This window comes from Henckelia pumila, chromosome 3 (assembly GCF_033568475.1).
Source record: "Henckelia pumila isolate YLH828 chromosome 3, ASM3356847v2, whole genome shotgun sequence".
Taxonomy (NCBI): Eukaryota; Viridiplantae; Streptophyta; class Magnoliopsida; order Lamiales; family Gesneriaceae; genus Henckelia; species Henckelia pumila.
Window position 1 is genome coordinate 171,504,703 of NC_133122.1, and position 24,561 is coordinate 171,529,263.

Below are 24,561 nucleotides of genomic sequence, written 5' to 3' on the forward strand. Positions count from 1 at the left end.
TATGATTTTTGGAGCTTAAATTCAAAAATGGGTCTTTGGATTTTGGTTGGATTTGGTTGTTTTTGATGGATTGGAAGATGATATGAGATAGTTTGAGTTGTTTGATGATGTTTGTTGATTTTTGGATTGATCGTTTATAGCCGTTATGCCGTCGAAATCGAGTTTTGGATTATCGGTTTTATTATTCGGTTTGATTTCCGGGTTTGTTTGAGTTAGAAGATTTATATCAAATCCGTATTTCACATTTTCAGATTTGAGTTGAAAGATTCGGGTTTGGATCGAACTTGGAAGTTGAATCAATTCGAGAATTGAAGAACGGTATAGTATTGAACTTCTTGAGATGGCTCGACTAGTTTTGATTCGATATTGATTGAATTCGTTGTCATTTTCAGATTTAAATCCCCGATAAAGTTAAGAAGGTAAGAAGACGACAATTGAATGAATGGGACGATTAACTCGAATTTGATTTAATTCGAGTGCACAAAAGAAATCACATACTTGTATGCTATTTGAATTATTTTATTTTAACTTGGATGAGTTTATTTTCACTTGAATACATCTTGAGCCGATGATTCGATTCTTTTTGAACTTAGACGATTTAGGGAGCTATAGTGAAGTGGCTTTGGATTTTGAGTTTTTCCAATTGCTAGAATACTTCTTATAGTTGCTCTGAAGTCTAGGGGTTTGAGTTGAGCGACATCCACCCCGAATGTGTGTGTCGGTGCGTTGTTCGTAAAAACTTGACCCCGGGATCCCAACCGAGTACCGATTGATATTCGATTATCCGATTAGATAATCCCGAGTTTTGAAGTCATGCATTGCATTTTAATGCATTTCGAGTTGAGTGCTGATAGGCCTTGTTGAATTGATTGATTCGTTGTTCTATATAACATGATTTGATATATTATTTGGAATTGATTGATTTGTCTCTTTTACTGGGAATTATATTCTCACCAGATTATCCGGCTGTCGTTTTGTTTGTATGTGTACTTGACGGCAGGTGAGGCAGGATCGAGTCAAGAGCTGCATGACTAGATCAAGTGGGAAATGATAGAGTGAGGAATTGGTTTTAGAAGTCATACCTTGTATTCGAACTCCCGTGTATTCCATTTTGAATTGTAGAACTTAGAATCGACGCTTGTTCTACATTTTTTTATGTATTTGAATACCTCGTTGTTGGAAAAATATTAGTTGGATCATGCTAGAGTCCATATGGGTATGACATTACACTTTTGGAGTCATTTTTGGTGCAGAAACAGCAGGCCATGCACGCCCGCGCAGCCCGGAAGGCGCGCCCGCGCGTCTTGCACTGTCTCGGAGGCCCGAACAGGGCGTCATGCGCGCCTGTGTCTCGTTTGGCGCGCCCGCGCGTCACCCCAAAGAAAAAAAAAACCTACTTTTCGCGACGTGGTTTTGCGTCGCCAAATGTAAGATGTGCGTCGCTAAATGTCTTATTGATTATTTTTATTTCTTTTGATTTACATGATTTATTTATGTTCGAGAGATTAGAATCCGGGTCCTCACAAGATCCTTTTCAGTTGTAGCATAATTTCGTTGGGCAGCTGATAGCGTCATACTGGCGTAGTAAATGACGTGTATGGATCTGTCTCGCTTCTGCCCCAAAACTTCTCCAAGCGCCGTGTCACTCGCATCGCACTTCAACTCAAAAGGTGATTCCCAATCAGGTGCTACAATCACCGGTGCAGTGATTAATTTCTTCTTCAAAATCTGAAAGGTCTGCACACACTCAACAGAAAAATCAAACGGTACATCTTTTATAAGCAAATTAGTCATCGGCTTGGCGATGCTAGAAAAATCCTTAATGAACCGCCTATAAAATCCAGCATGTCCTAAAAAACTACGCACCCCTTTCAGATTTGATGGCGGAGGAAGTTTCTTAATCACCTCAATTTTCGCTTTGTCAACCTCAATTCCACTTTCAGAAATTTTTGTCCTAAAACTATTCCCCCTCTCACCATAAAATGACACTTTTCCCAGTTCAAAACTAAATTGGACTCTTCACATCTTTCTAAAACCTTAGATAAATTCAGCAAGCAAGCATCAAATGAAGAGCCAAACACTGAAAAATCATCCATGAATATTTCAATAAAATCCTCAATCATGCCATGGAAAATTGCCATCATGCATCGTTGGAAAGTAGCCGGTGCGTTACAAAGACCGAATAGCATTCGTTTATATGCAAAAGTCCCATAAGGACATGTAAAAGTGGTTTTTTTTTTTATCCACAGGATCAATGGGAATTTGCATATAACCCGAATAGCCATCTAAGAAACAATAAAAGGATGTCCGGCTAATCTTTCCAATATTTGATTAATAAAGGTTAGGGGAAAATGATCTTTACGGGTTGCATCATTAAGTTTTCTATAGTTTATGCAAACACGCCAACCCGTAACAGTCCTAGTGGGAATTAATTCATTATTCTCATTTTTCACAATAGTAATCCCACCCTTTTTCGGAACAACCTGGACAGGACTAACCCACTTACTATCTGAGATGGGATAGATAATTCCTGCATCCAAAAGTTTGATTACCTCCTTCTTGACCACTTCTTGCATAGCAGGATTGAGCCGCCGTTGAGGTTGGGTTGATGTTTTGTGATCGGCTTCCATCAAAATTTTGTGCATGCACATGGAAGAGTTGATCCCCTTTATATCCGCTATGCTCCACCCAATGGCCTTGATATTCTCCCTCAACACGCGAGTCAATTTTTGTTCTTCATCCCCTGTCAAAGTAGAAGAAACAATTACATGCAGTTTATCATTATTAAGCAAAAATAAATATTTTAAATGCGAGTGGAGAGGTTTCATCTCAAGGATCGGGGCTTCTTCAACTGATGGCTTTAATGCTCTTGGAACATGTCCAAGCTCCCCAATCCTTGAGTTTACCATCCTTGAGAGTGGTTTTCCGGCGTCCAAATACTGTATGCATTCCTCATTCTCCTCCTTATCCAATTCTTTTGGTGCTGGATGTGTCAAGCATAACTCCAAGAGATCTTCACAGATAAATTCTTGCACATCACACTCAACAAACTCATCAGTAGCATCAATTCTAAAACAATTAGAAACATTGGAGGGATATTTCATAGAGTGAAACACATTAAATACTACCCTCTCATCATTCAACCTTAGCACCAATTCACCCTTCTGGACATCTATCAAAGCTTTTCCAGTGGCCAAAAATGGTCTACCCAAAATAAGAGGAATCTCACGATCCTCTTCCATATCCAAAATAACAAAGTCCACTGGGAAAATAAATTTATCGACCTTAACTAAGACATCCTCTACAATTCCCCTAGGGTATTTAATTGATCTGTCTGCTAACTGTAGGGAAATTGTAGTTGGTTTCACCTCACCAATTCCTAACTTCTCAAAACAAGAATATGACATCAAATTAATGCTTGCACCAAGATCACACAAAGCTTTTCTAAAAAATGAATTTCCTATGGTGCAAGGAATAGAGAAGCTACCAGGATCCTTAAGCTTCGGAGGTAATTTATTTTGTAAAATTGCCGAACATTCCTCCGAAAGCTTAACAGTTTCAAAGTCCACCAATTTTCTCTTGTTTGATAAAATTTCTTTCAAAAATTTAGCATAAGAGGGCATTTGAGCCAAAGCTTCTGCAAACGGGATATTAATATGCAACTTCTTAAAAATCTCTAGAAATTTTGAAAATTGAGTATCAAGTTGCAGTTGCTTTGCTCTTTAGGGAAAAGAGAGAGAATTTATATCAATATTGGAGTTAAGAAACTTACCTTTCTCCCTTGAGTTCTCACCTTGCTGCTTATCTGATTCTTTCTCCTTGATAGCTTTTTCAACCTCAACCTCCTCCTTCTTCACCTGTTCAGCTACTATGATTGCATTGACACTTTTTGGATTTTTTTCTGTGTCACTAGGAAGTGAGCCTGGCGCCCGTGTAGCGAACTGGTTTGCTAACTGACCCAATTGGATTTCCACTCTTTGCATCATAGCATCGTGATTCTACCATCTCATCTCATTCCCAGCTATGTATTTTGCAAGCAAGTCTTCCAGATTTGACTTATTCTCAGATGGCTTGAAACCTGGCGGCATAGAAGTTCCAGCACCTTGTGGAGGTCTAACTGCTTGCTAAGGAGGCCTTTGCTGTGCAGGCTGCTGTGGTGGATTAAAATGTTGCGGCTCGACAGAATTTTCAGCCTGTTTCCACCCAAAATTTGGGTGACTTCTCCAACCCGGATTATATGAGAAACTGTATGGATTAAACTGTTGTCGCCCTTGGTTCCCCACATAATTCACTGAATCACCTTCAAAAACTGGCGGTCCATCAAAAAATGAATCGGGCATGAATGGAATGCCACTCGCTGATCCTTCAACTGCCTCAGTGCTTCCCTGGACTTGATTCACATGCTTTGATGGTGTAGATTTATTTGCTTGCAGTTGAGATACTTGATGGGTCAGTCCATCAAGTTTTGCTGTAATTGCTGTCAAAGCATCCATCTCCAGAAATCCAACTTTCTTTTCTCTCATGTTGTCTTGCCAACCAACACTGATTTCAGCCATATTTGAGATGATTTCGAGTGCTGCTGCAGGAGTTTTTCTATAGAGGATTCCATTGGCAGCTGTATCAAGCATGGAACGCACAGATGAATCAACCCCGTAGTAGAAAGTCTCTACTTGTTGGCCTATGGAGAGATCGTGTACAGGACATACTCTCAACATGTTTTTAAATCTCGACCATGCGGCATTCAGTGATTTTCCATCTTTCTGCCTAAACGACATGATTGCATTCCGAAGTTGTGTAACTGTGGTAGGTGGAAAATACTTATGCATGAAAAATTCAACTAGACCATCCCAAGTAGTAATTGATCCCTCTAGAAAATCTCGAAGCCACTCTATCGCTTCTCCTTGTAGTGAAAACGGAAATAGTCTCAGCTGAACAGCATCAAAAGTCACTCCATTAAATTTGAAGGTGTCACAGATTGACAAGAATTGCTCCGGATGAGCATTCGGATCCTCAGAAGGCGTCCCTCCAAATCTGACTTGCATCTGAATCATCTGGATGATGGACGGTTTGAGCTCAAAAGTATTCGCCTGAACTGCAGGGCGAACAATGCTGGATCCATATCCTCCAACTAATGGTCGATGAAGGTCCATCAGAGTGCGGTTGTTCTCTGCTTCAGCCATATCTTCTAAATCCTCTTCAGATTCAAAATTAAGGGCTAAGTTATGTTGTCTTCGATCTCTACGTATACGACGAAGAGTGCTTTCAATCTCCAAATCAAGCGGTATGAGGTCTTCAAAATCTCGAGCACGGCTCATATAATATGAGATATACTCCTGAAAAAAAAATTAAAGCGCACAAATCAACCACTTGAATAAAAATTAAACAAATAAAAACCTAGTCTCAAATAAATAATCAATCATAATATTAAACGAATAGTCCTCGGCAACGGCGCCAAAAACTTGACCGAAGATTTCGGTTGAGAAAAATTTTAGCAAGTGAAATAGGTCAAGTTATAATATAGTTGGACAAAGTCCAAGTTGATCCCACAGAGACTAATGTTTAAATACTAAGACATAGACTATTCAAATTAATCTAGGCTAATTAAAATAAGAGATTTTTATAAATTAACTACTAAATTAAAATAAAATAAATTATTCTAAAGCAAAAGTTTAAATTAAATTAAAAGAGCAGAAAAGCTTTAAGACTGATTCAAATTTTAGGAAAACGACCAGGAACACACAACGGTACCAAACATCGATGATTGCCACGTATTGGATTTAATCAAGCAAGAATCATTCATATTTACGACAAAATTCCCTAGAATAATTATTAATCTATTTCTAGAATTAACAATACTATTTTCATTTAACAGTCCAATTATTTCTAATTGAATTTAATTAAACAAAAACGCATTCACGAGTTATGAAATTTCAGCTTTCGCCTAAAATCGCACACTGAAATCGAATACTATTTCTAGTTGGTTTAACCATGTGTTGATCAATATTTTTGAAGCTAATTTCAATCTTTTCTTTTTCAAGTCCAGATCGAACAACAGACATGCAATTAATTGGCCAGATCAAAAGCAAGAATTTTGCACAAACATTAATCAATAAATATTTCATAAATCAAAATTCAACCAATTCATTCCATGAACAAAAATCAATAGTCTGCCCTATTGTGGCCCCGGTAAAAAGACGACTACTCCATAATAATAAAATCAAACAAAAGTTTCATGTTTGAATTCATGACTAAATAAAACTGAAAAAGAAGAATAAAGAAAATGACAGCGATGGTTCTAAATCTTGCTTGTGTTCTTTGTTTCCTCTCAGCCGTCCAATCTCGAATTTGGCAAAAGTTTAAGCGTCAAAAGTCCTCTCTAATTAGGGCTTGATTCCCTTTTATACCTCCCTTATTTTCGTCCAAAATAATATCCAATGTAGCCCAAAATAATCTGAGTTCCACAATTCCCAAAATATCCAATTAGGGTTTGAGAAACCGTAGGTTGAACCGTGAATATTCTTTTAAGCACTTATGTTAGACGGTGAATTGTAGCGATATAATTGATGATGTTGTGTTTATTTGACCATTGCACGGCAATAAGTGTTTTTTGATCTTGATTGTGTTCTTTGAGTTTCAATGATTGTATAGCATTGCACTTATTATCTTGAGCGCACCTAAATTTTTAAAAAATTAAAATTGGCAAACTTTATGAAAAAAAATCACCTCCATCCGGGTTGTGGACTAGGAATTGAAATCCTAATTATCTAGTCTATGGCTAAGTGTGCGGACAAAATGGGGGTGTTCTCTTAAAAATAGCATGAATTTTTAATAACAATTCCATCCGGGCTTGGATAGTGATTGAAATCCTAATCACTTTTCCATAGCTAAGTTTGCGGGTTTCATGGGATTGTAGCTCCATCCGGGATATAGACGAGGGGATTGAAATTCTAATCCTATGAAAGATATAGCTAAGTTTGCGGGTAATTATTGGGGTTTAAAAATGTCGGGTGCAAAATCCGACGGTGCGTAATTATTCTCAAGGGAGGTGTGTTTGTGCTAGAGGTTGTTGGGAGGAAGAGACACTTGATTGAGAAACTTGCACTGATATGTCATAGGTCTCTAAGCAGTCTTAAAACGGATTTTTTTTAAGTTGCATGTAACTGGAATAATATTATACACACGTTCACGTTAAACCGAAGGTGTATCGTGAAGAGTTGAGGGCGTTTGTGGTTTTTAATTTGGCATGTGACTTCTCTGAGGCAAATTCTCATGAATTTTTCCTAATTTATTTTTGTTGTTTTTCTTGTGTTATTTTTGCATTGTTTGTTTTGCTCGAGGGCGAGCAAGATTTAAGTATGAGGGTGTTGATAAGTGCATTTTGTATGCATTATTTTGTGATATGTTTATGTCTATTTTGTGTGCATTCATATTATTTTTATGTGTTTTAGTGCATGTGTGTGTATTTCACTCCTCGGGTTGATTTTGTAGGAAAATTGATTTTTGAAGTGTGAATTACGGAGTAGCTTTGTTCGAAAAATCAAATTTAATTTTAGAGAGATCCAAATCTGATCTCCACCGTTCAAAAGCAATTCAAGATGTTTTTAAGCTGCTATCCAAATTTCGGCTCGATCCGACGGCTAGAACTCAAGAAATGATTTTTTTCAAGAAAACAGCGCGCTGGAACCTATGTATGAACGGACCCATGCACGGAGGTGGCACGGGGTCCGGAAATGTCGCGAGGAAAAAATTAATTTGAGGCAGAGGGCACCCGGAGGTGGGCACGGACCCTTATCCAGGATCCGTGCATGTCGCAGAATCAGAAAAATAAAATTTTCGGCAATTAAAAGTCTTACTTTCCGGGCTTTATTTCGTGGGCTTTCAAAGACATATAAATAGGAGAGTTGAGATTAGATTGGGGGATTCGAATCGCATCAGATAGACGGCGGCTAGGAGGCTTGGAGATTGAAGAACGCTCCATTCGAGTTTTTCTTCTCTTGTTCTTTTGATTATTAAACTTTTGTTTGAACTATATTTTTTGTTTATAGATTAGTTTTTTTTCAACCAAGACGGAGAGATTGGGCCGAACAATTTTATGTTGAATATGTGGATTTTGATTTGAGATTTTTAGATCTTTCTTCAATTTATTGATTATTGGATTTAAATTCTGTCTTGTGAATAACTTGATCAATTATTTACTTGCTTGTTAATTAATTTCGAGTCGAAAGGTTATGAATTGATTTTGATCACTCCAATAATTGACATATGGTTAAACCGACTAGAAATAGTATTCGGTTTCAGTATGCAGTTTTAGGTGAAAACTGAATTATCTCAAATATTGAATGCATTCATGTTTGATTAGAATTATGAAAATTAATCCGTCATAACTTGAATAGGTTTAACATGTTCTAGAAATAGACTGTTAAACAAGATAGATAATTCTTCGTGATTTAAGATTAAATCTGGATCTTAGATTTGCCACTTGTTTGCAAAAATTGTTCGGTACCTTCGTGTGTATTGGTTGTCTCAATTTAATTAAATTTATCTTTTAGCTATTTTATTTCTTATTATTTTTAATAATTAAATTTTTATTTAATTTATTGTCTCCTATTCATTATTTTGTCTAGATTAAGTAAAATAATTAATTCTTGAGAATTGACAACAGTCCCTGTGGGATCGATACTTGAACTCTTTGTCCACTTACTATAACTTGACCTGGTACGCTTTCCAGTAATTATTTTTAATACCGAAATAAGCGATCAAGTTTTTGGCGCCGTTTCCGGGGATTGTTTAGTTAATATTAGGATAGATTATTTGCTTGAGTCTAGACTTATTTTTATTATTATTATTATTTTTCTTTTGTTTATTTAATTATTTATTTTACCTTGGGAGGTACTTGGAGATGGTTAATCGACGGATTTTCACAAGGTTTACCCACCAGCTCTCATGCGAAGATGAGCCAAAAGTGAATTTTGATGATGAAGAGGAATATCAGTTCATATCGAGTGTTGTTGGAGTGACGAGCTTTCAATGTCAATATCTCGCCAAGCTTGAGGGCGTAGGAAATCAAGACCCATATGTAGAGTCGTGTGATTCTTACTATGGGCGGCAACCGCTCTTTGATCGTTTTTTCTGCATAGTCGGACTGTAGACTATAAACTTAGCGCTAACTGGGAGGCAACCCAGTGTTTTCTTTCCTTTAATTTTTTTATTATTGTTCTTTTTTTGTTTTTTTTTTATTTTTATTTTTTGCAATCCAATGCCTTGCCCGTCTCTTTTATATGTGCAGTATGTGGCCCCGCTAAGGAAAGTTGCTGTGAAATTTTGAAGATGGAGGAAGAAGACGCATTATAAACCAGGGGAGTGTTATTTTTGTTTTCATTGTATTTGTGTTCGTCCTGTTGGCATTTGTTTGTTTCTGCATATTGTTCATTGTTTCTAAAGCATTGAGGGCAATGCTTTGGATAAGTATGGGGGATAGACTAGTTTATTTTAATGTTTTGTGTTGTGTTGCATCTGTTTTGTTTCATGTCTGTTTGCATCTTTGTCGTTTTTTGTGGTTGTTTGTCGTCTTTGTGTGCATTGTATTAAGTAGGATAATGAATGAGAGCCAATGATGATTTGAAGTCATGATTTTTGTGAAATTTTTTTTGTTTTTGCCCTTGACTTGACATGAGAAACCGTAGGTTGAACCGTAAATATTCTTTTAAGCACTTATGTTAGACCGATGAATTGTAGTGATATAATTGATGATGTTATGTTTGTTTGACCATTTCACGATAATAAGTGTTTGTTGATCTTGATTGTGTTCTTTGAGTTTCAATGATTGTATAGCATTGTACTTATTATCTTGAGCGCACCTAAATTTTTGAAAAATTAAAATTGGCAAACTTTATGAAAAAAAATCACCTCCATCCGGGTTGTGGACTAGGAATTGAAATCCTAATTATCTAGTCTATGGCTAATTCTGCGGATAAAATGGGGGTTTTCTCTTAAAAATAACATGAATTTTTAATAACAATTCCATCCGGGCTTGGATAGTGATTGAAATCCTAATCACTTTTCCATAGCTAAGTTTGCGGGTTTCATGGGATTGTAGCTCCATCCGGGCTATAGATGAGGGGATTGAAATTCTAATCCTATGAAAGATATAGCTAAGTTTACGGGTAATTATTGGGGCTTAAAAATGTCGGTGCAAAATCTGACGGTGCGTAATTATTCTCAAGGGAGGTGTGTTTATGCTAGAGGTTGTTGGGAGGAAGAGACACTTGATTGAGAAACTTGCACTAATATGCCATAGGTCGCTAAGAAGTCTTAAAATGGATTTTTTTTAAGTTGCATGTAACTGGAATAACATTACACACACACGTTCACGTTAAACCGAAGGTGTATCGTGAAGTGTTGAGGGCGTTTGTGGTTTTTAATTTGGCATGTGACTTCTCTGAGGCAAATTCTCATGAATTTTTCCTACTTTATTTTTGTTGTTTTTCTTGTGTTATTGTTGCATTGTTTGTCTTGCTCGAGGGCGAGCAAGATTTAAGTATGGGGGTGTTGATAAGTGAATTTTGTATGCATTATTTTGTGATAGGTTTATGTCTATTTTGTGTGCATTCATATTATTTTTATGTGTTTTTATGTGTTTTAGTGCATGTGTATGTATTTCACTCCTCGGGTTGATTTTGTAGGAAAATGGATTTTTGAAGTGTGAATTACGGAGCAGCTTTGTTCGAAAAATCAAATTTAATTTTAGAGAGATCCAAATCTGATCTCCACCATTCAAAATCAAGTTCAAGATGTTTTAAAGCTGTTGTCCAAATTTCGGCTCAATCCAACGGCTAGAACTCAAAATATGATTTTTTTCAAGAAAACTGCGCGCTGACACATATGTATGCACGGAGGTGGCACGGGGTCCGGACATGTTGTTGTGAAAATTCCTCACAAGCGTACGAGTGTCAAGTTTTAATATAGTGATAAAATCAGATATCGATCCCGCAGGGAGTAAATTGAAAATATTCAGTTCTTGTAATTAAAATAGTCTAAACTTTATTTAGAAAATCAATAACTCAGAGTTTCGCAGAAAAATAAAATAGCAATGAAGTTTTGATTAGCACACACACAACTTTAAGATAAATATCAATCAGAAAAAAGTGGTCTAGAGGTTTAGATTTTACCTGGTTTCAACAACAATCAATCCTAATTAATTTAGTTTCATGAATTCCAGTCAATTAATAGCCAAGAACACTTAAGTTTATTATTTCCCTCTCCCGAGAAACAAATAATTTTTATCAACTACAATTAATTTCCAATATCCCTATTAAGAATTTATCGCAGTGATCTATCACAAAACAATGTTCTTTTTAAAAGCTCTGTTAAATTTATACACTCTCCCGAGCTATATAAATAATTAACAATGTATTTTCCAATGGGCATATTCAAAATCTCCTCTCCCGAGTGCCAGATTTCAAATAAATATAACAAATCAATTATTGATCAGATAATTGAAAAGACAATCAATTCTAGAAAAAACAATTAATCTAGAAGAAACTCAATTCAATAAAATCAAAAATTCATGAAAGTGTCTACACCAGGTTCCATCCGACCTCTAGACTCTAAAAATTTAGTTCATAATAAAATTTTGAATAAAACAAAACATGTTCAAAAATCCAAACATAAATTCAGAATAAAATAAATAAAAGATAAAGGAAACAAATCCGTCGTCGACGCCATGTCCGATCAATCGAACTCCGTCTTCGTTCTTCAAGTTAAGCCCAGAAATTCCTTCAAAAATCACACAATCAATTCCCAAAGTATTTCTCTGATGTGTACGATATGTGTGTATGGCGGCTCCCCTAAATCTTCAAGCTCAGATTTCTTTTTATACGATCACAAAAACAGCCCAATAATAAAGCCCATAAAAATTAATTGCCCGAGATAATAAAATTTCCAAATCACAATCGGAGCGGGCGCTCAGTACACGGCGCGGGCGCCCCTCAATCTCGAATTCTATCTTCACCTTCACAAGCGCGATAGCTCTTCCCTTTTATCTGTTTAGCGCTTAAAGAAGTGCTGATGACTCAAGCCTAATAGGAAAGCCCATCGATTGTTCCTCATATGATCTGATCGTTCCTTTCTTCTCTTCAATTTTCTCTTCTTTTATTCTTTTAATTACTTCCTCTTCTCAACTTCTTAGTTTTTTCTTCTCTTCCAAAATAATTCAATAATTCTCTGTAAGCACAAAAACAACAAAATACCCACATAAATCTGCTCGAAACAAACATTTAACAATTAAAATCATACATAAATTAAGTGTATAAAATACACTTATCAAATACCCCCAAACTTAGACTTTTGCTAGTCCCGAGCAAAACAAATAAAAACCAAATTCCAAAAACTAATACTCACCCAAAAACCAACAAGAATAGCCAAAAAATACTATGGAGCAATGACCTCAAAAATAATTTCAAAAATTCAAATCCAATCCCATCTAACCTACTAACACTTGAAAGTTTCAGTCATAACAAAATAACCGCATAAACTTACAATCTTCGCAACTCACGTTCAAAACACCCTTATCCAAATTCAATTCAAATATTCATAGATCATGAGGACTTTTCAAGGCAGCATGAGATCAAATATAGGATATAACTCAAAAAACACTCACAAATAGGTAAATTCAAAGAATAATAGTGTGTGCGTGTTTTGATCAAAAATTCATAATCATTTAAATTATCAATCAACAGTCCATAGGCTAAATTCTCGCAACTATTCTCCACTAGTATATTGGGCAACTGAGACTCGGTCAATAGAACTTAATCAGCTTATAATGTAAGGCCTGACTTATGGCTACAAACGAAGAAATAAGAATTCTAAATAAGGAGTAATTTATACTTATGCTCTAATTTAACTTCAACTCATTTTCATTCATAATTTCACACTTATTTTTTCTTCACTTCAATGATTTTTTCAACTTTTTCACAACGTCTTTTTCACAACTCTTTCAACCACCAATTTTTTCATAACTTTTCAACCACATTTTTTTTTCTCTACTACCTTTTTCTTTTCAATTCATCCACCACACCATTCCATTTTTCACAAATAAAACTAGAAGAATATAACATTTTAGCATTCAAATTACTCCATTAAAGGTAGGAATTAGTTTTTAGGCTATTCAGGTAGTCAATGTAGGATCTTGAAATAATGACGAATGGGGGTTTTATCACACGTTTACACGCATGCCATTCGATTTTCAATAAGGCTCAAACAAGGTACTAGGGATAACATAAATTAATGGGTAGCTTGAAAGGCTCAAACGAATTCAGAAAAATTGCCTAAATCATTCCTAATCACATTTTTGCCCGTATTTCGCCTCGAAGAGTGTCCGAACTAGTTCTAGACAAGTCTCAATCCACAATTAAATCATACAAATTCCAATCAGTGCAAAAAAGATTAATTATCAGCAGTAAACGATGATTTTTTTCAACAAATTCAAATTTTTCTATACCTCAAAGTACTCATATACATGTAGGCTCAAATGGGCTACTAAGTATTAATATTATGAAAATTATTTAAATATATATTTCGGACCAAATTTTAGTGCATGCATACATGAAATAATTTTATGATGAATGATATGTTTAATGTTAAGCATGAAAAATATTTTATGAAAATTGAAGTGATGTGGCAGCATAGAGGTGGTTTACCACCGAGCACAGAGGTAGTTTACTATCGTTATAGATGTGATTTTACCACCAAACACAGTGTAGTTTTACTACCAGTATAGAGGTGGATTTAGCCACCGCCACGTACGATGCTTCTTAGACTGATCAGTCGCTCATGATTACGAGCCACACTCATGGATATAACCTACACTGTTCTTTATGATTATGGCATGCTCAAATTATGTTGTATTATATGATATAACACATGGATATTATTTTATGATGAAAGTTATGACATAGAAAACTTTTTTACGATGCATTATTTTAAGATCATGCATACATGTTCATGAGAAATATATGTATTAGTATGATTATGTGCTTATGTATGATTTTTAAACATTGTTATTATGAGATAAAACATTTGGGCCTCTAGGCTCACTACGTTTATATGTTGCAGTTGAGTATGATGATTTTGGTGACACGATTGCTCCGACCAGCGGTGAGGGCCTATGAGCTTCCTTGTAGACGGCGCCCGTGACCAGTGCTATTTCATTGATGTTATGGGATGTTATCAGTTTTTGAACAAGTTTTTCCGCATATTATTTATTTTTATGGTTGATTGAAATTATTATTTTTATAATGCTCGCTTGGTAAAATATTTGATGATTTTTTAGTACAAATCGATGATTTTGAGATTTATTTTAGTGTTTATTTATTTCAAGATATTATTGATACATAATTAAATTATTTAACAATTTTTTAATTAAATAGTTATTTCAAGTATTTATACATATATGTATCAGCGTATATGTATTATTTTATTATTATTATTATTATTATTATTATTATTATTATTATTATTTATATATATATATATATATATATATATATATATATAAATTTTAGTATCTAGTAGTTTGGGTCGTTTAACTGCACTTGTATTTGTATTTGCATTCATAGCATGTGTATATTCGTACTTTCGTACTGAGCTTTAATGCTCACGTTCGGTGTTTTCTGGACACCATATTCGACGGAACAGTTGCAGGTGTTTCACCAAGACTTGAGATTAGGTGGTGACCAAACAGAGCTGCAGGAGTAATAGCTAGGATATTGAATTATTTCAATTGGGTTGTTTATTAGTTTTTATTTACCCGGTTGTATTCTGCCGGTTTAGCATTTATTTATGTTTTCCGCTGTTTATCTCTGATTATCATTTATTGCATGCTTAATCAAGCTTAAATATTTTATGTGGTGGATCCAGGTTAATGTCACTACACCTAGCCACCGTGGTGATGGAGTCTTACCGACACTAATCTCTTACCTTGGGTGGAGTCTTGTCCCAACAGAAATTCTATAGGTAACTTACCCCTCCTGCCCTATATATACTTGATATATATTTTTTTTTATTTTACGCATTTACTTTTTACTCATGCATCTACTTATTCATATTTTCTCGTTCTCTCACTTTCATTACGCTCTTCGTCTTTTGAGCACTAATTTAGGTATCGAATGGGTCACGCCGAACACACCTTTGGCGCCCCTTAACCTTGTTTCTGTCTGTGTAGAACTACGTATTGGCCGACCCGACCTGATTTGTGAAAGAATTGAAGATCTACTCTACCAGGCCGAACCCGAGCGAAATTTTGGTAAGCATCAGACTTGTTTCGTCTGTCAGCAAATAGACGAGGGGTTTGGTCTTCTTCACTGGGGAGAAAATCAATTTAAGTTACAAATTTGGAGATTTTTTCCATCTGAAATACATATGTTCCAAACATTTTTTCATTTCATTTAACCCTAAATAGACAGAAAATAGTGAATTGAGATTAAAAAAAAAGTTGAAAGATTTGGTATTTTAATCTGCTCATTAAAATTTTTTGAGTCTGAACTGGAAGGGAAGTATCCCAAATATAAAGAGTGACCCGAGAATTTAGCATCAGTTATATGGGTTAATCCAATTATTATTTCTATATCTCTTACTATTTAATAAAGTGAGAGGATGATATAGTAACTGTTTTTGGTATTTTTAAGTAAATTTTTAAAATTATCTTCCATCTAATAATGCAATTTTTTAAAATCAAATGTGCAATTCAATAATTTCAAATGATTTTCAAAATTTGAAAAATAACTCCCACTATATAATTAACTATTTGAGGTTTTTTTAAATAATAATAATAATAGCTTAAATAATAATAATAATAACTATTACATATATTTTATCCTCTAAAATGATAATTCAATAATACAAACATTAACTTTCCAAAAAAAAAATAATAATAATAATAACATATGCATTAACAAACGTACGTATTGTGAATGCAAATTGCTAGTATATATATATACTTGGGCCTAATAAAAGATTTAAATATAGCCCAATTTGAGAAGCGGAGGCTGTAAATTGTAATCACCAGGCATATACGACGTCGTATACTTGGGAAAATTGGCGGGGCTCTTTTCCCACAGCCACAAGGGTTTTTATTTGATTAAGTAAATGAATGTCTCCACTCTGTCTCACCTGCGCTTCTGGTTTTTCGGAAGCGTGGTTCTCTCTACGTATGAGCCGTTGTTGATCGTTTGTTCAAGAGTGTGAGGGATCGGTGGATAAAGGGTTTCAATCCGTTGACAGAGGGGTTCGCATTCCCCTTTTCACCCGCATTTCTGCTGTTTTTTTTTGCTATTGCATGTTCTATTTTTACCTTTTTCTCTATCTATCTGTGTGTAATGCTTGATATTTGCGGTGGATTTCAGTACCTTACTATTTTTAGGGTTTTGGATATGAATCTTCGGGTGAATGTTTCTGGCGTTTTGTTGCTGCATCTAATTTTTAAGCAATCCGTATGTCCATTTTTTTTTCTCTTTATCTAGGCTTTTATTCCTTTCTGGGATGAAATGATATTTATTTGTTTGTTCTTATAATCCGTTGTTTGACTACTGTATGAACTGCCCTTTTTTTGGGACAGTATAGAAGGTGATTTTTAAAATTTCCCTTCACTCTTTTCATGTAAGTAGTGGGATATTTATTTATGCAAGAGCGAATTTATATGCATTTTCAATTTTTTAGTTGGATTTATGATTGTAAACTATCTGGTTCCTTAGCTTTTATAAATGATATTTATTATGCACGAGCGAATATGTATGCATTTTTAATTCTTTAAATTGGAATCATGATTTTATGATAACTAATTCCTTAGCTTTTAAAAATGCTATTATGCTGTCTATTTTTTTTTTTTATTTTAACCATTACAATTATGAGCAACATGAAAAGCACCGTGGCTGATAAATATGTAAGCATTTAGATTTTGTTCTGAGACAATGTTCCACTATTTAGATTGTTGTTCTGAGACATTAGTCTTTAGGCTATGGTTTTATCTTCTTGTTATTTCGTGAGTTTTCTTTTTTAGGGTCTTTCATTTCCTCATAGAGTGTCTGAGGAGAAACTTTATTATGGCGGCTACTGCAACTTCCTCATCCACCCGTGTGAGGTATGCGCCAGATGACCCAACACTTCCAAAACCATGGAGGGGCCTGGTTGATGATAAGACTGGATATCTGTACTTCTGGAATCCTGAGACAAACACAACCCAATATGAGAGGCCTGTTGACTCCTCGCGTGCAAGCTGTGTTCCATCTCAGAAATGTTTAATTTCATTTGTGGAAAAGTCTCTTCAAGGACACCATAATGACATTGATGATAAAAGAAATGGTGAAGGTAGCATTGGTGGCCCAACAAAGGTTGAGGCAAGTGCGGGAACATGTCAGGTGTCTCAAGAGTTTCTTTCATAAATTTTCTGCATCAGTTTACATTAATATAATTACTGATGATTTTGCACATTTTGAACTGAAATAACCACTACAAGGTTTGTTGTCATGCCTTGTGTTGGTTCAGTCGATATCCAGACTAATATAATATCACTTTTTCTCATTTTCGGTTACTCTTCTCTTTTGTGTTGGACTTAAACTTTTATAAGAATCTAAAACTCAGTAAAAATTTTCATGTTCTTGTATCTCATTAATCATTGCTCCATTTTATTTTAACTTCTTTTCTTTCTTTACTTTGTTGTTCTCCTCCTTGTCTATAATGTTTTTAGTGCTAGTAGTCTTTATATGTGAACATACCCTTGTGATGTCTTGCTAGTTTGTATGGACTATGGTACGCAAGTGAGATTATTTCATGCTTTCACATCTCATTAATCATCTCATAGTCGTCATATATTTTTATTGATTTCCTTCTTCTATTTGAGGCTCTCATTGTTTCTAATTTTGGTAGTGCTGGATCAGTCTTTATATGTGAGCATGCTTGTGATATGCTGTTGTGATAGTTTGTGTGTTAAGAAGGTGGGTGGCTCATTTGAATTCAGATTACTGAAGATGGAGATTTTGTGCATAAATTGTCATTTAATTTTGGCTCATGAAAGTCAGAAAGTGCTCGTCTCCTTTGCCTTGACTGTTCTTTATCCTTTAGGTATCCACATACCATAATTATCTATTCTAGTTGGGTGCATATGTATTGAATCCAACACTGAAGCAGCTTTGAAATATATGTTTTGGGCTACTTGATCGTGAAAAACTTATTTGTTCTTTTGCTTAAAGCTTGTTTTGTCTGTATCAATCGTGCATTGTGATTTTGTAATCTTAAAAGAACTCATCTTTTTTCCCCCTACAATTTGTAAGAATGCCAGAAGCAAATCAGATTATTCACTGAATGATTCAGATGCCAAAGCTGGCGCTGGACATGGGTCATATTCTTCTAAAAGTGCAGAATGTAGTTTGTCCACAGAGTCTTATCGCCGCCATCATGAAATAACTGTAAATGTAAGTATTTATTTGCTTTTCTCCACATCTAGTTCCAACTGTGAATCTGCTCTAATTCTCGAAGAGATGGAATTCACCCAATTGTCCAACTCTTTAACAAAATCAGCCATACCTACGAGGACCCTTCATTCTGCCCCAACCTGGTTTCGAAAGGTTTCATTCTCGTTAAAGTCTTGAAATTTTGGCTGTGAATTAATTTAACCGTTTAGATTCTGGCATATAATACATGGAACCTTAAAGTTTGTTCCGCTGCTAGCTTTATCCTATATTTTTTTGTGCTACTTTATTTTTATGTATTCAGAACAAAAATGAAGGAACTTATGCTTTTCTGAAACAGTAATTGGTATAAGTTTATCTAATGATGTTTGTTTCGCTTTAGGTGGTTAGAATGAGGACCTATAGTTGGATTTTTTAAAACTCAAATGAAATTATTGGCTGGAACTATGAAACTGCCATGAAGTCTGATTATTATCGATTCACAGTTTTTATGTCAAGACTCCAGTCACTTTCATTTCATTGTTAGTCAAATTAAATGTGCACCTCCCATCAGTTATTTTACATGCATCCCCCACTTTGCGAGTATGTGTTATGTTATTTCTGCGCAACCCCCCTTCTCCTCTCTCTCTCTCTCTCACTGATTCTACTTCACTTGACTAGGGAGATAATGTTCCCCAGCCTTTTACCTCATTTCAAGCCACTGGTTTTCCTTCAGAGATATTGAGGGAGGTATGAATTTAATTACTTCCAATTTTTTTGACAACTAGAACATTCATAAGTCCAACTGCTGCTTCAAACAAAATATCTGTTATTTTCAAGTACTGTTGGAGGTATATAATGTTGATTAGGAGATCTCTGCAGTTTATACATGCATGCCTTTTGGCGTAGGTGCGATATTTGCTCCAGGAAGGAGCCAATGTCGTAGATTGTACTGCCTTCCGGTGGTTTGTATGTATCTGGACTGCCCTTATTGATGGACCAATTTCTTGATGAGTCTTCCAAATTGTTCAAGCTGGGCTGGGACTTCTGTTAGTGGTGATTCAGTTTGTCCTGCCCTTGGCCAATATGGAAGAAGAGGCAGTTCCTCCATTATGCTTGCTTTGGACTGCCCTTATTGATGGACCAATTTCTTGATGAGCCTTCCAAATTGTTCAAGCTGGGCTGGGACTTCTGTTAGTGGTGATTCAGTTTGTCCTGCCCTTGGCCAATATGGAAGAAGAGGCAGTTCCTCCATTCTGCTTGCTTTTGAAGCAAGCAGTTCATGACTTTATTAGGAGATGAAGCTTCATCTTTCCCTTGTCCTAGAGAAATGAATCGGAAATTTTGAATCATAATGACTAGTTTTTTCTGTTTCATTTTACAGGCTCAAAGTGCAGGCTTCTCTGCTCCTACTCCAATACAGGCGCAGTCATGGCCAATTGCTTTGCAAGATCGAGACATAGTAGCCATTGCCAAGACAGGCTCTGGGAAGACGTTGGGTTACTTAATTCCTGGATTTATTCATCTGAAAAAACGCCAGAATAATCCTAGATTAGGTCCAACGGTTTTGGTGCTTTCACCAACAAGAGAGTTGGCTACTCAGATACAAGATGAAGCTGTGAAGTTTGGAAGATCATCTAAAATATCTTGCACAGTATGGTTTTATAATGTTACTTTCTGTTCTGCTTGAATGACTTTTAATCATAATTAAAGTTGCTTGTACTTTATGCATAGATACTTGTCATAAACTCTTGGTATCACTAACTGGTTTAAATTAAGTACATCTATTTCTGTCTTCAAATATCTTTTCTTTACTGTTTTCTTTTTTTGTAGTCAAACGAGTAGCCATCTTTTTGGGGTTGAATCAGATCCTTATATTTGCCAACAATTTTCTGAAACTGTTCCAGTTCCATTTTAAATCATTAAACAAGTAATCACTTTGTTACTGACAACCTTTTATGTTTCTCTGAGTTTTTTTTGCTGATGTTAGTTCTGACTTTTATGTGAAGTGCTTATATGGAGGTGCGCCTAAAGGTCCTCAGCTGAGAGACCTAGACAAAGGTGTTGATATGGTTGTGGCTACTCCTGGTCGCTTAAATGATATTCTGGAAATGAGAAGAGTCACCCTCCATCAAGTTTCATATTTGGTGTTAGATGAGGCTGACAGGATGCTGGACATGGGGTTTGAACCCCAGATAAGAAAAATTGTCAAGGAAGTGCCTTCTCGAAGGCAAACCTTGATGTACACAGCAACTTGGCCAAAGGAGGTTCGAAGAATTGCTGCTGATTTACTGGTTAACCCTGTTCAGGTTAACATTGGAAATGTTGATGAACTTGTTGCGAACAAGGCTATAACCCAGGTATATACCAGAATATTCTGTCGTTTAAGAAAATAATTACGTTTTGATTCTCTTTGTTTTGATATACGGTAACTGAAATTTGTAGTTTCTCTTAATAATGCAGTATGTTGAGGTATTATCATCAATGGAGAAGCGCAAGCGGCTGGAACAGATATTGAGGTCTCAAGAACCTGGATCGAAGATAATTATTTTCTGCTCTACCAAAAAAATGTGCGATATTCTTGCAGGGAGCTTGACCTCTCAATTTGGAGCTGCTGCTATTCATGGAGACAAATCTCAAGGTGAGAGGGATCATGTTTTGAGTCAGTTTCGCAATGGAAGTTCTCCTGTGCTTGTAGCTACTGATGTTGCTGCTCGTGGTCTGGACATTAAGGACATCAGGTTGGTGGTGTTACTCTGATCTTGCAGATTTAGTTGTCTGGTAGTATTGTAGGTTATCCTTACAGGTTTATCATTTGTTGATCACCTGCCTTTATCTTGAACTTCTATTTGCTTTGTCCGTGACTTTACCGGAAACATTTTCTTTAGTACTTGCTTATTGTATTACAATAATTTACAGTGCCATCGTTCTTTGTTTGTGTTTGTGAATAATCTGATGCTATGATAGTTTCTCTTCTCAGGGTAGTGATAAATTATGACTTTCCTACTGGAATAGAGGACTATGTTCACAGGATTGGAAGAACTGGACGGGCAGGTGCCACTGGAGTGGCTTACACCTTTTTCTGTGACCAGGATTCGAAGCATGCACCAGAGCTAGTCAAACTCCTGGAAGGAGCAAATCAACGTGTTCCTCCTGAAGTTCGTGATATGGCTTCTTATGGTGGTGGTGGAGGAATGGGAAGGGCAAGAAGATGGAGCTCAGGTCCCGGTGAACATGATACAGGTCATGGAGGTGGACGTCATGATTCTTCATACAGTGGAAGATATGGAGGAAGGGGTGGGTGGGGAATGTCATCATCTCCAGATAGAGTTGGTGGCCGTCATAATGACTATGGACAGCAAATTAGGTATGTTGTCTTGGCTGCTTTTTGTTTTTTGCAGCCTGTGTTGATTTGGAAACAACTTTCTTGTGTACGTTGGTTGTACTTGTTATATATTTGACTTTGTTTGTATACTCGTACACATAGTTTCGAATCCTCTGCTGTGCAAGATTCAAATGCCACTGGGAGCAGTCCTTACAAGAGCTTTCATGAGAGCATGATGGCTGCTGCTGCTGCTGCTGCAAAGAATAGCAAGGAAAACCCAAGTCGCGGCAGAAGCCCGAGCAGAAACTCAGGTTGGGGTGATAACCATGACAGAGCTCGCAGTCGAAGCCGTAGCAGTGAGAGATTTGAGGGGGCACCTGGTACTGTCACCCGAATCAGTTACCATGAATCTATGTTGGCACAGGCTCGATCATCAGTATCTAAGAATGAGCCAACCTCCTATCATGCTTACACTGATACCAGGGATTGCAAGATTGAGGGTGACCCCAAGAGCTGCCAAGAAAATTCACACTCTTCACCCGATATTGGTCAAGCATTGTTTGACAAAGACAAATCAACCCATGAATCAAACCCCAGTTATAAAGAGCAACGGGAGGAAGCTACTCTATCAGCAGAAGCAAGCACGGGAAATTAGGAGGATACGAGCATGTTTCGAATGATGGCTTGATGATCGTCTATCTTACCTTTTTTGAACTGGTGGCATAAGTAGCTTGCTTGTTTCTGTACAGTCCTGCCACATTCTAATTTCGTTTTGCTACTTTTGTGTTGTATCATCTGTTGATGGGGATCCATTCATACTATACTTTTGGTAAAACATTTGGCTAATCCACAATGCTCTTGCCGGGAAAATGTCTGATTGATTGCTAGTTAAAAAAAAGAGTTATTTGCACTAATATTCTGTGAAATATTCAAAATATGCAGTTTTTTTTTGTGAAAATTTAATAGGCATATAATCCTTTAACTTTAAAAAAATTTGCACGTTTTACCTTTAACACGGAGATTGTTGATCACGAGTGTTGTTTGAGTCTATGCAACCAATTTTTTTGACAAAACAAAGTTATTGGCATGAAAATATCTTTTGTAATTCTTTTTGATCTACTCAAATTATACTCCCACAACAGAATACCCATTTTTCTCCTTCCTCACCAAATTTTTTGAGCAAAGAAGGGAAAAAATGGAGTCTTCGAGCAAAGGTCGAAAAGGTCACATGAAACCAAACATCGACTTCCCATGCGCCAATATGTTCTTGTCAAGTTCGATCCGATATTAGAGTTGTAGCTTTGAGAGTAAGCAAACCAAAGGGATATCTTATTGTTGCTCATCCAACCACTGCGGGTTCTTCAAATGGTGCAAGCCAGACTATGCTTCATGGATTCTTGGTGTTGCTCCATCTAACAAGGTGTTCAACGAATCTCGTTCATGGAGTACCCCTATTAGAAGTAAATTTTGCACTGGTGAAAATGAGAATGAAGTTAATTCTCGGTATGCTCGAGTTGAAATGAGGGATGGGTACATAAACGTTGGATGGATTGCTTGTGCTTTACTATTTTTGTTGCTGGCTGTGGTTTGCTTAAAATAACATTAGGTTTATGGAACATCTTTTTGTCTGTGAAGCATGAGCCATGTCTGCATAAAGTAGAAATTAAATATGTAGATTGTGAATGACATATTGTCATGAATGCTCGAATTAATTTTCATGAGTTTGCTTGCAGTTTTTGGGAATTTTAATTGACGAGTCCATCTCAAGAAAATTATTTACATTGATCTTTTTTTGAATGTTTCAGTTTGTCTTTTGGTTACTGAAAGATTTGAGGATTCTGGAAAATAAATTTATTTTCTTTGTTGGACATTGTAGTTTACTCTATAGCGTGCAAGATTGGAACCACCTCAAACCATTTCTATTTTATTCTGTAATTTTACAACATACATGATTTACTTTAAAACTTTAGTTTCCAAGTGGAAGGAATATTTAATTTTATTCCTTAAAATTCTCAAGTTTTAAAAAGATTTTAATTGGTATCTTTTGCCTTTCTTGGACATGAAGTAACAAGTTATTTATTTCCTAGAATAAGTTGATTTGAAATATTGATAAGCTTATTATAATATTTATCATATCATATCTAATATATATCTTGCTTTAATTGTGTAGATTTGATATGATCAAATCACAAGAATCCTACGCCTACAAGGAAATATGTTGAAGAAGGAGTCTTGTATATATATATGACGTTAGGCGTACAAAAGGAAGGGACACAGATCGAGATTGAGAGAGAGACCGAAAGCAATACTTTTAAGAGAGCTTCTGTGCGTACAATATAGGTTATTCTGAAGATCTTATAAAGCTTAGTTGAGGTCGTGTTCTAGATTGATACTTTGAAAAACACTTGAAGATCAAAGATCGAAGAGTGTTTTCGTCTCTACAAGTCTTTGGCATTAAGATTTTCAACTTCTTACTCCATTTTATTTATTCTATCTTGCATAGAATTTTTTAGGAGTTATTTTTATGGTTTATTTTCTCACTTTTTTTGAGAAATTGATTTTTACAATGATCACTAGTTTTAGGGTTTGTAAAACTCTTTGAATTATTTTCTAGTGAAGTTTTGTCCTGAGGTGCTGCAAGAGTATTTTATACTCTTTCTTAAATCATTTGAGTCTATTTATTTGGTTGCTTGTTTATTTTATTCACGTTTAAATTATATTCTGCTGCAAATTACTCAAGGTGTTATTATAGGTGTTGTCAACACCTTGTAACAACATCTCAAAATGTTTATGTGC

At 35.8% G+C, this 24,561-nt stretch overlaps 2 protein-coding genes across 3 annotated transcripts; one reads left to right on the forward strand and one right to left on the reverse strand.

Moving 5' to 3' along the window:
- Positions 1 to 4,124: 4,124 nt before the first annotated feature.
- On the reverse strand, positions 4,125 to 5,180 carry LOC140889950 (uncharacterized). Its single transcript, XM_073297697.1, has one exon. It carries the CDS (start codon positions 5,178 to 5,180, stop codon positions 4,125 to 4,127), a length of 1,056 nt encoding a protein of 351 aa, XP_073153798.1.
- A 10,897-nt stretch (positions 5,181 to 16,077) lies between these two features.
- On the forward strand, positions 16,078 to 22,679 carry LOC140886415 (ATP-dependent RNA helicase-like protein DB10). 2 transcript variants are annotated; one of them, XM_073292990.1, is made up of 9 exons: positions 16,078 to 16,282; positions 17,054 to 17,411; positions 18,324 to 18,464; positions 19,122 to 19,190; positions 19,825 to 20,094; positions 20,450 to 20,800; positions 20,904 to 21,181; positions 21,421 to 21,807; positions 21,928 to 22,679. In XM_073292990.1, the coding sequence occupies exons 2-9, from the start codon at positions 17,097 to 17,099 to the stop codon at positions 22,418 to 22,420; spliced, it is 2,304 nt and encodes a 767-aa protein (XP_073149091.1). In that variant the 5' UTR covers positions 16,078 to 16,282; positions 17,054 to 17,096; the 3' UTR covers positions 22,421 to 22,679. The 2 variants fall into 2 exon arrangements, with proteins under 2 accessions (XP_073149091.1, XP_073149092.1); XM_073292991.1 differs by lacking the exon at positions 16,078 to 16,282 and having other exon boundaries at positions 17,274 to 17,411; positions 18,364 to 18,464.
- The last annotated feature ends 1,882 nt before the right edge of the window (positions 22,680 to 24,561 follow it).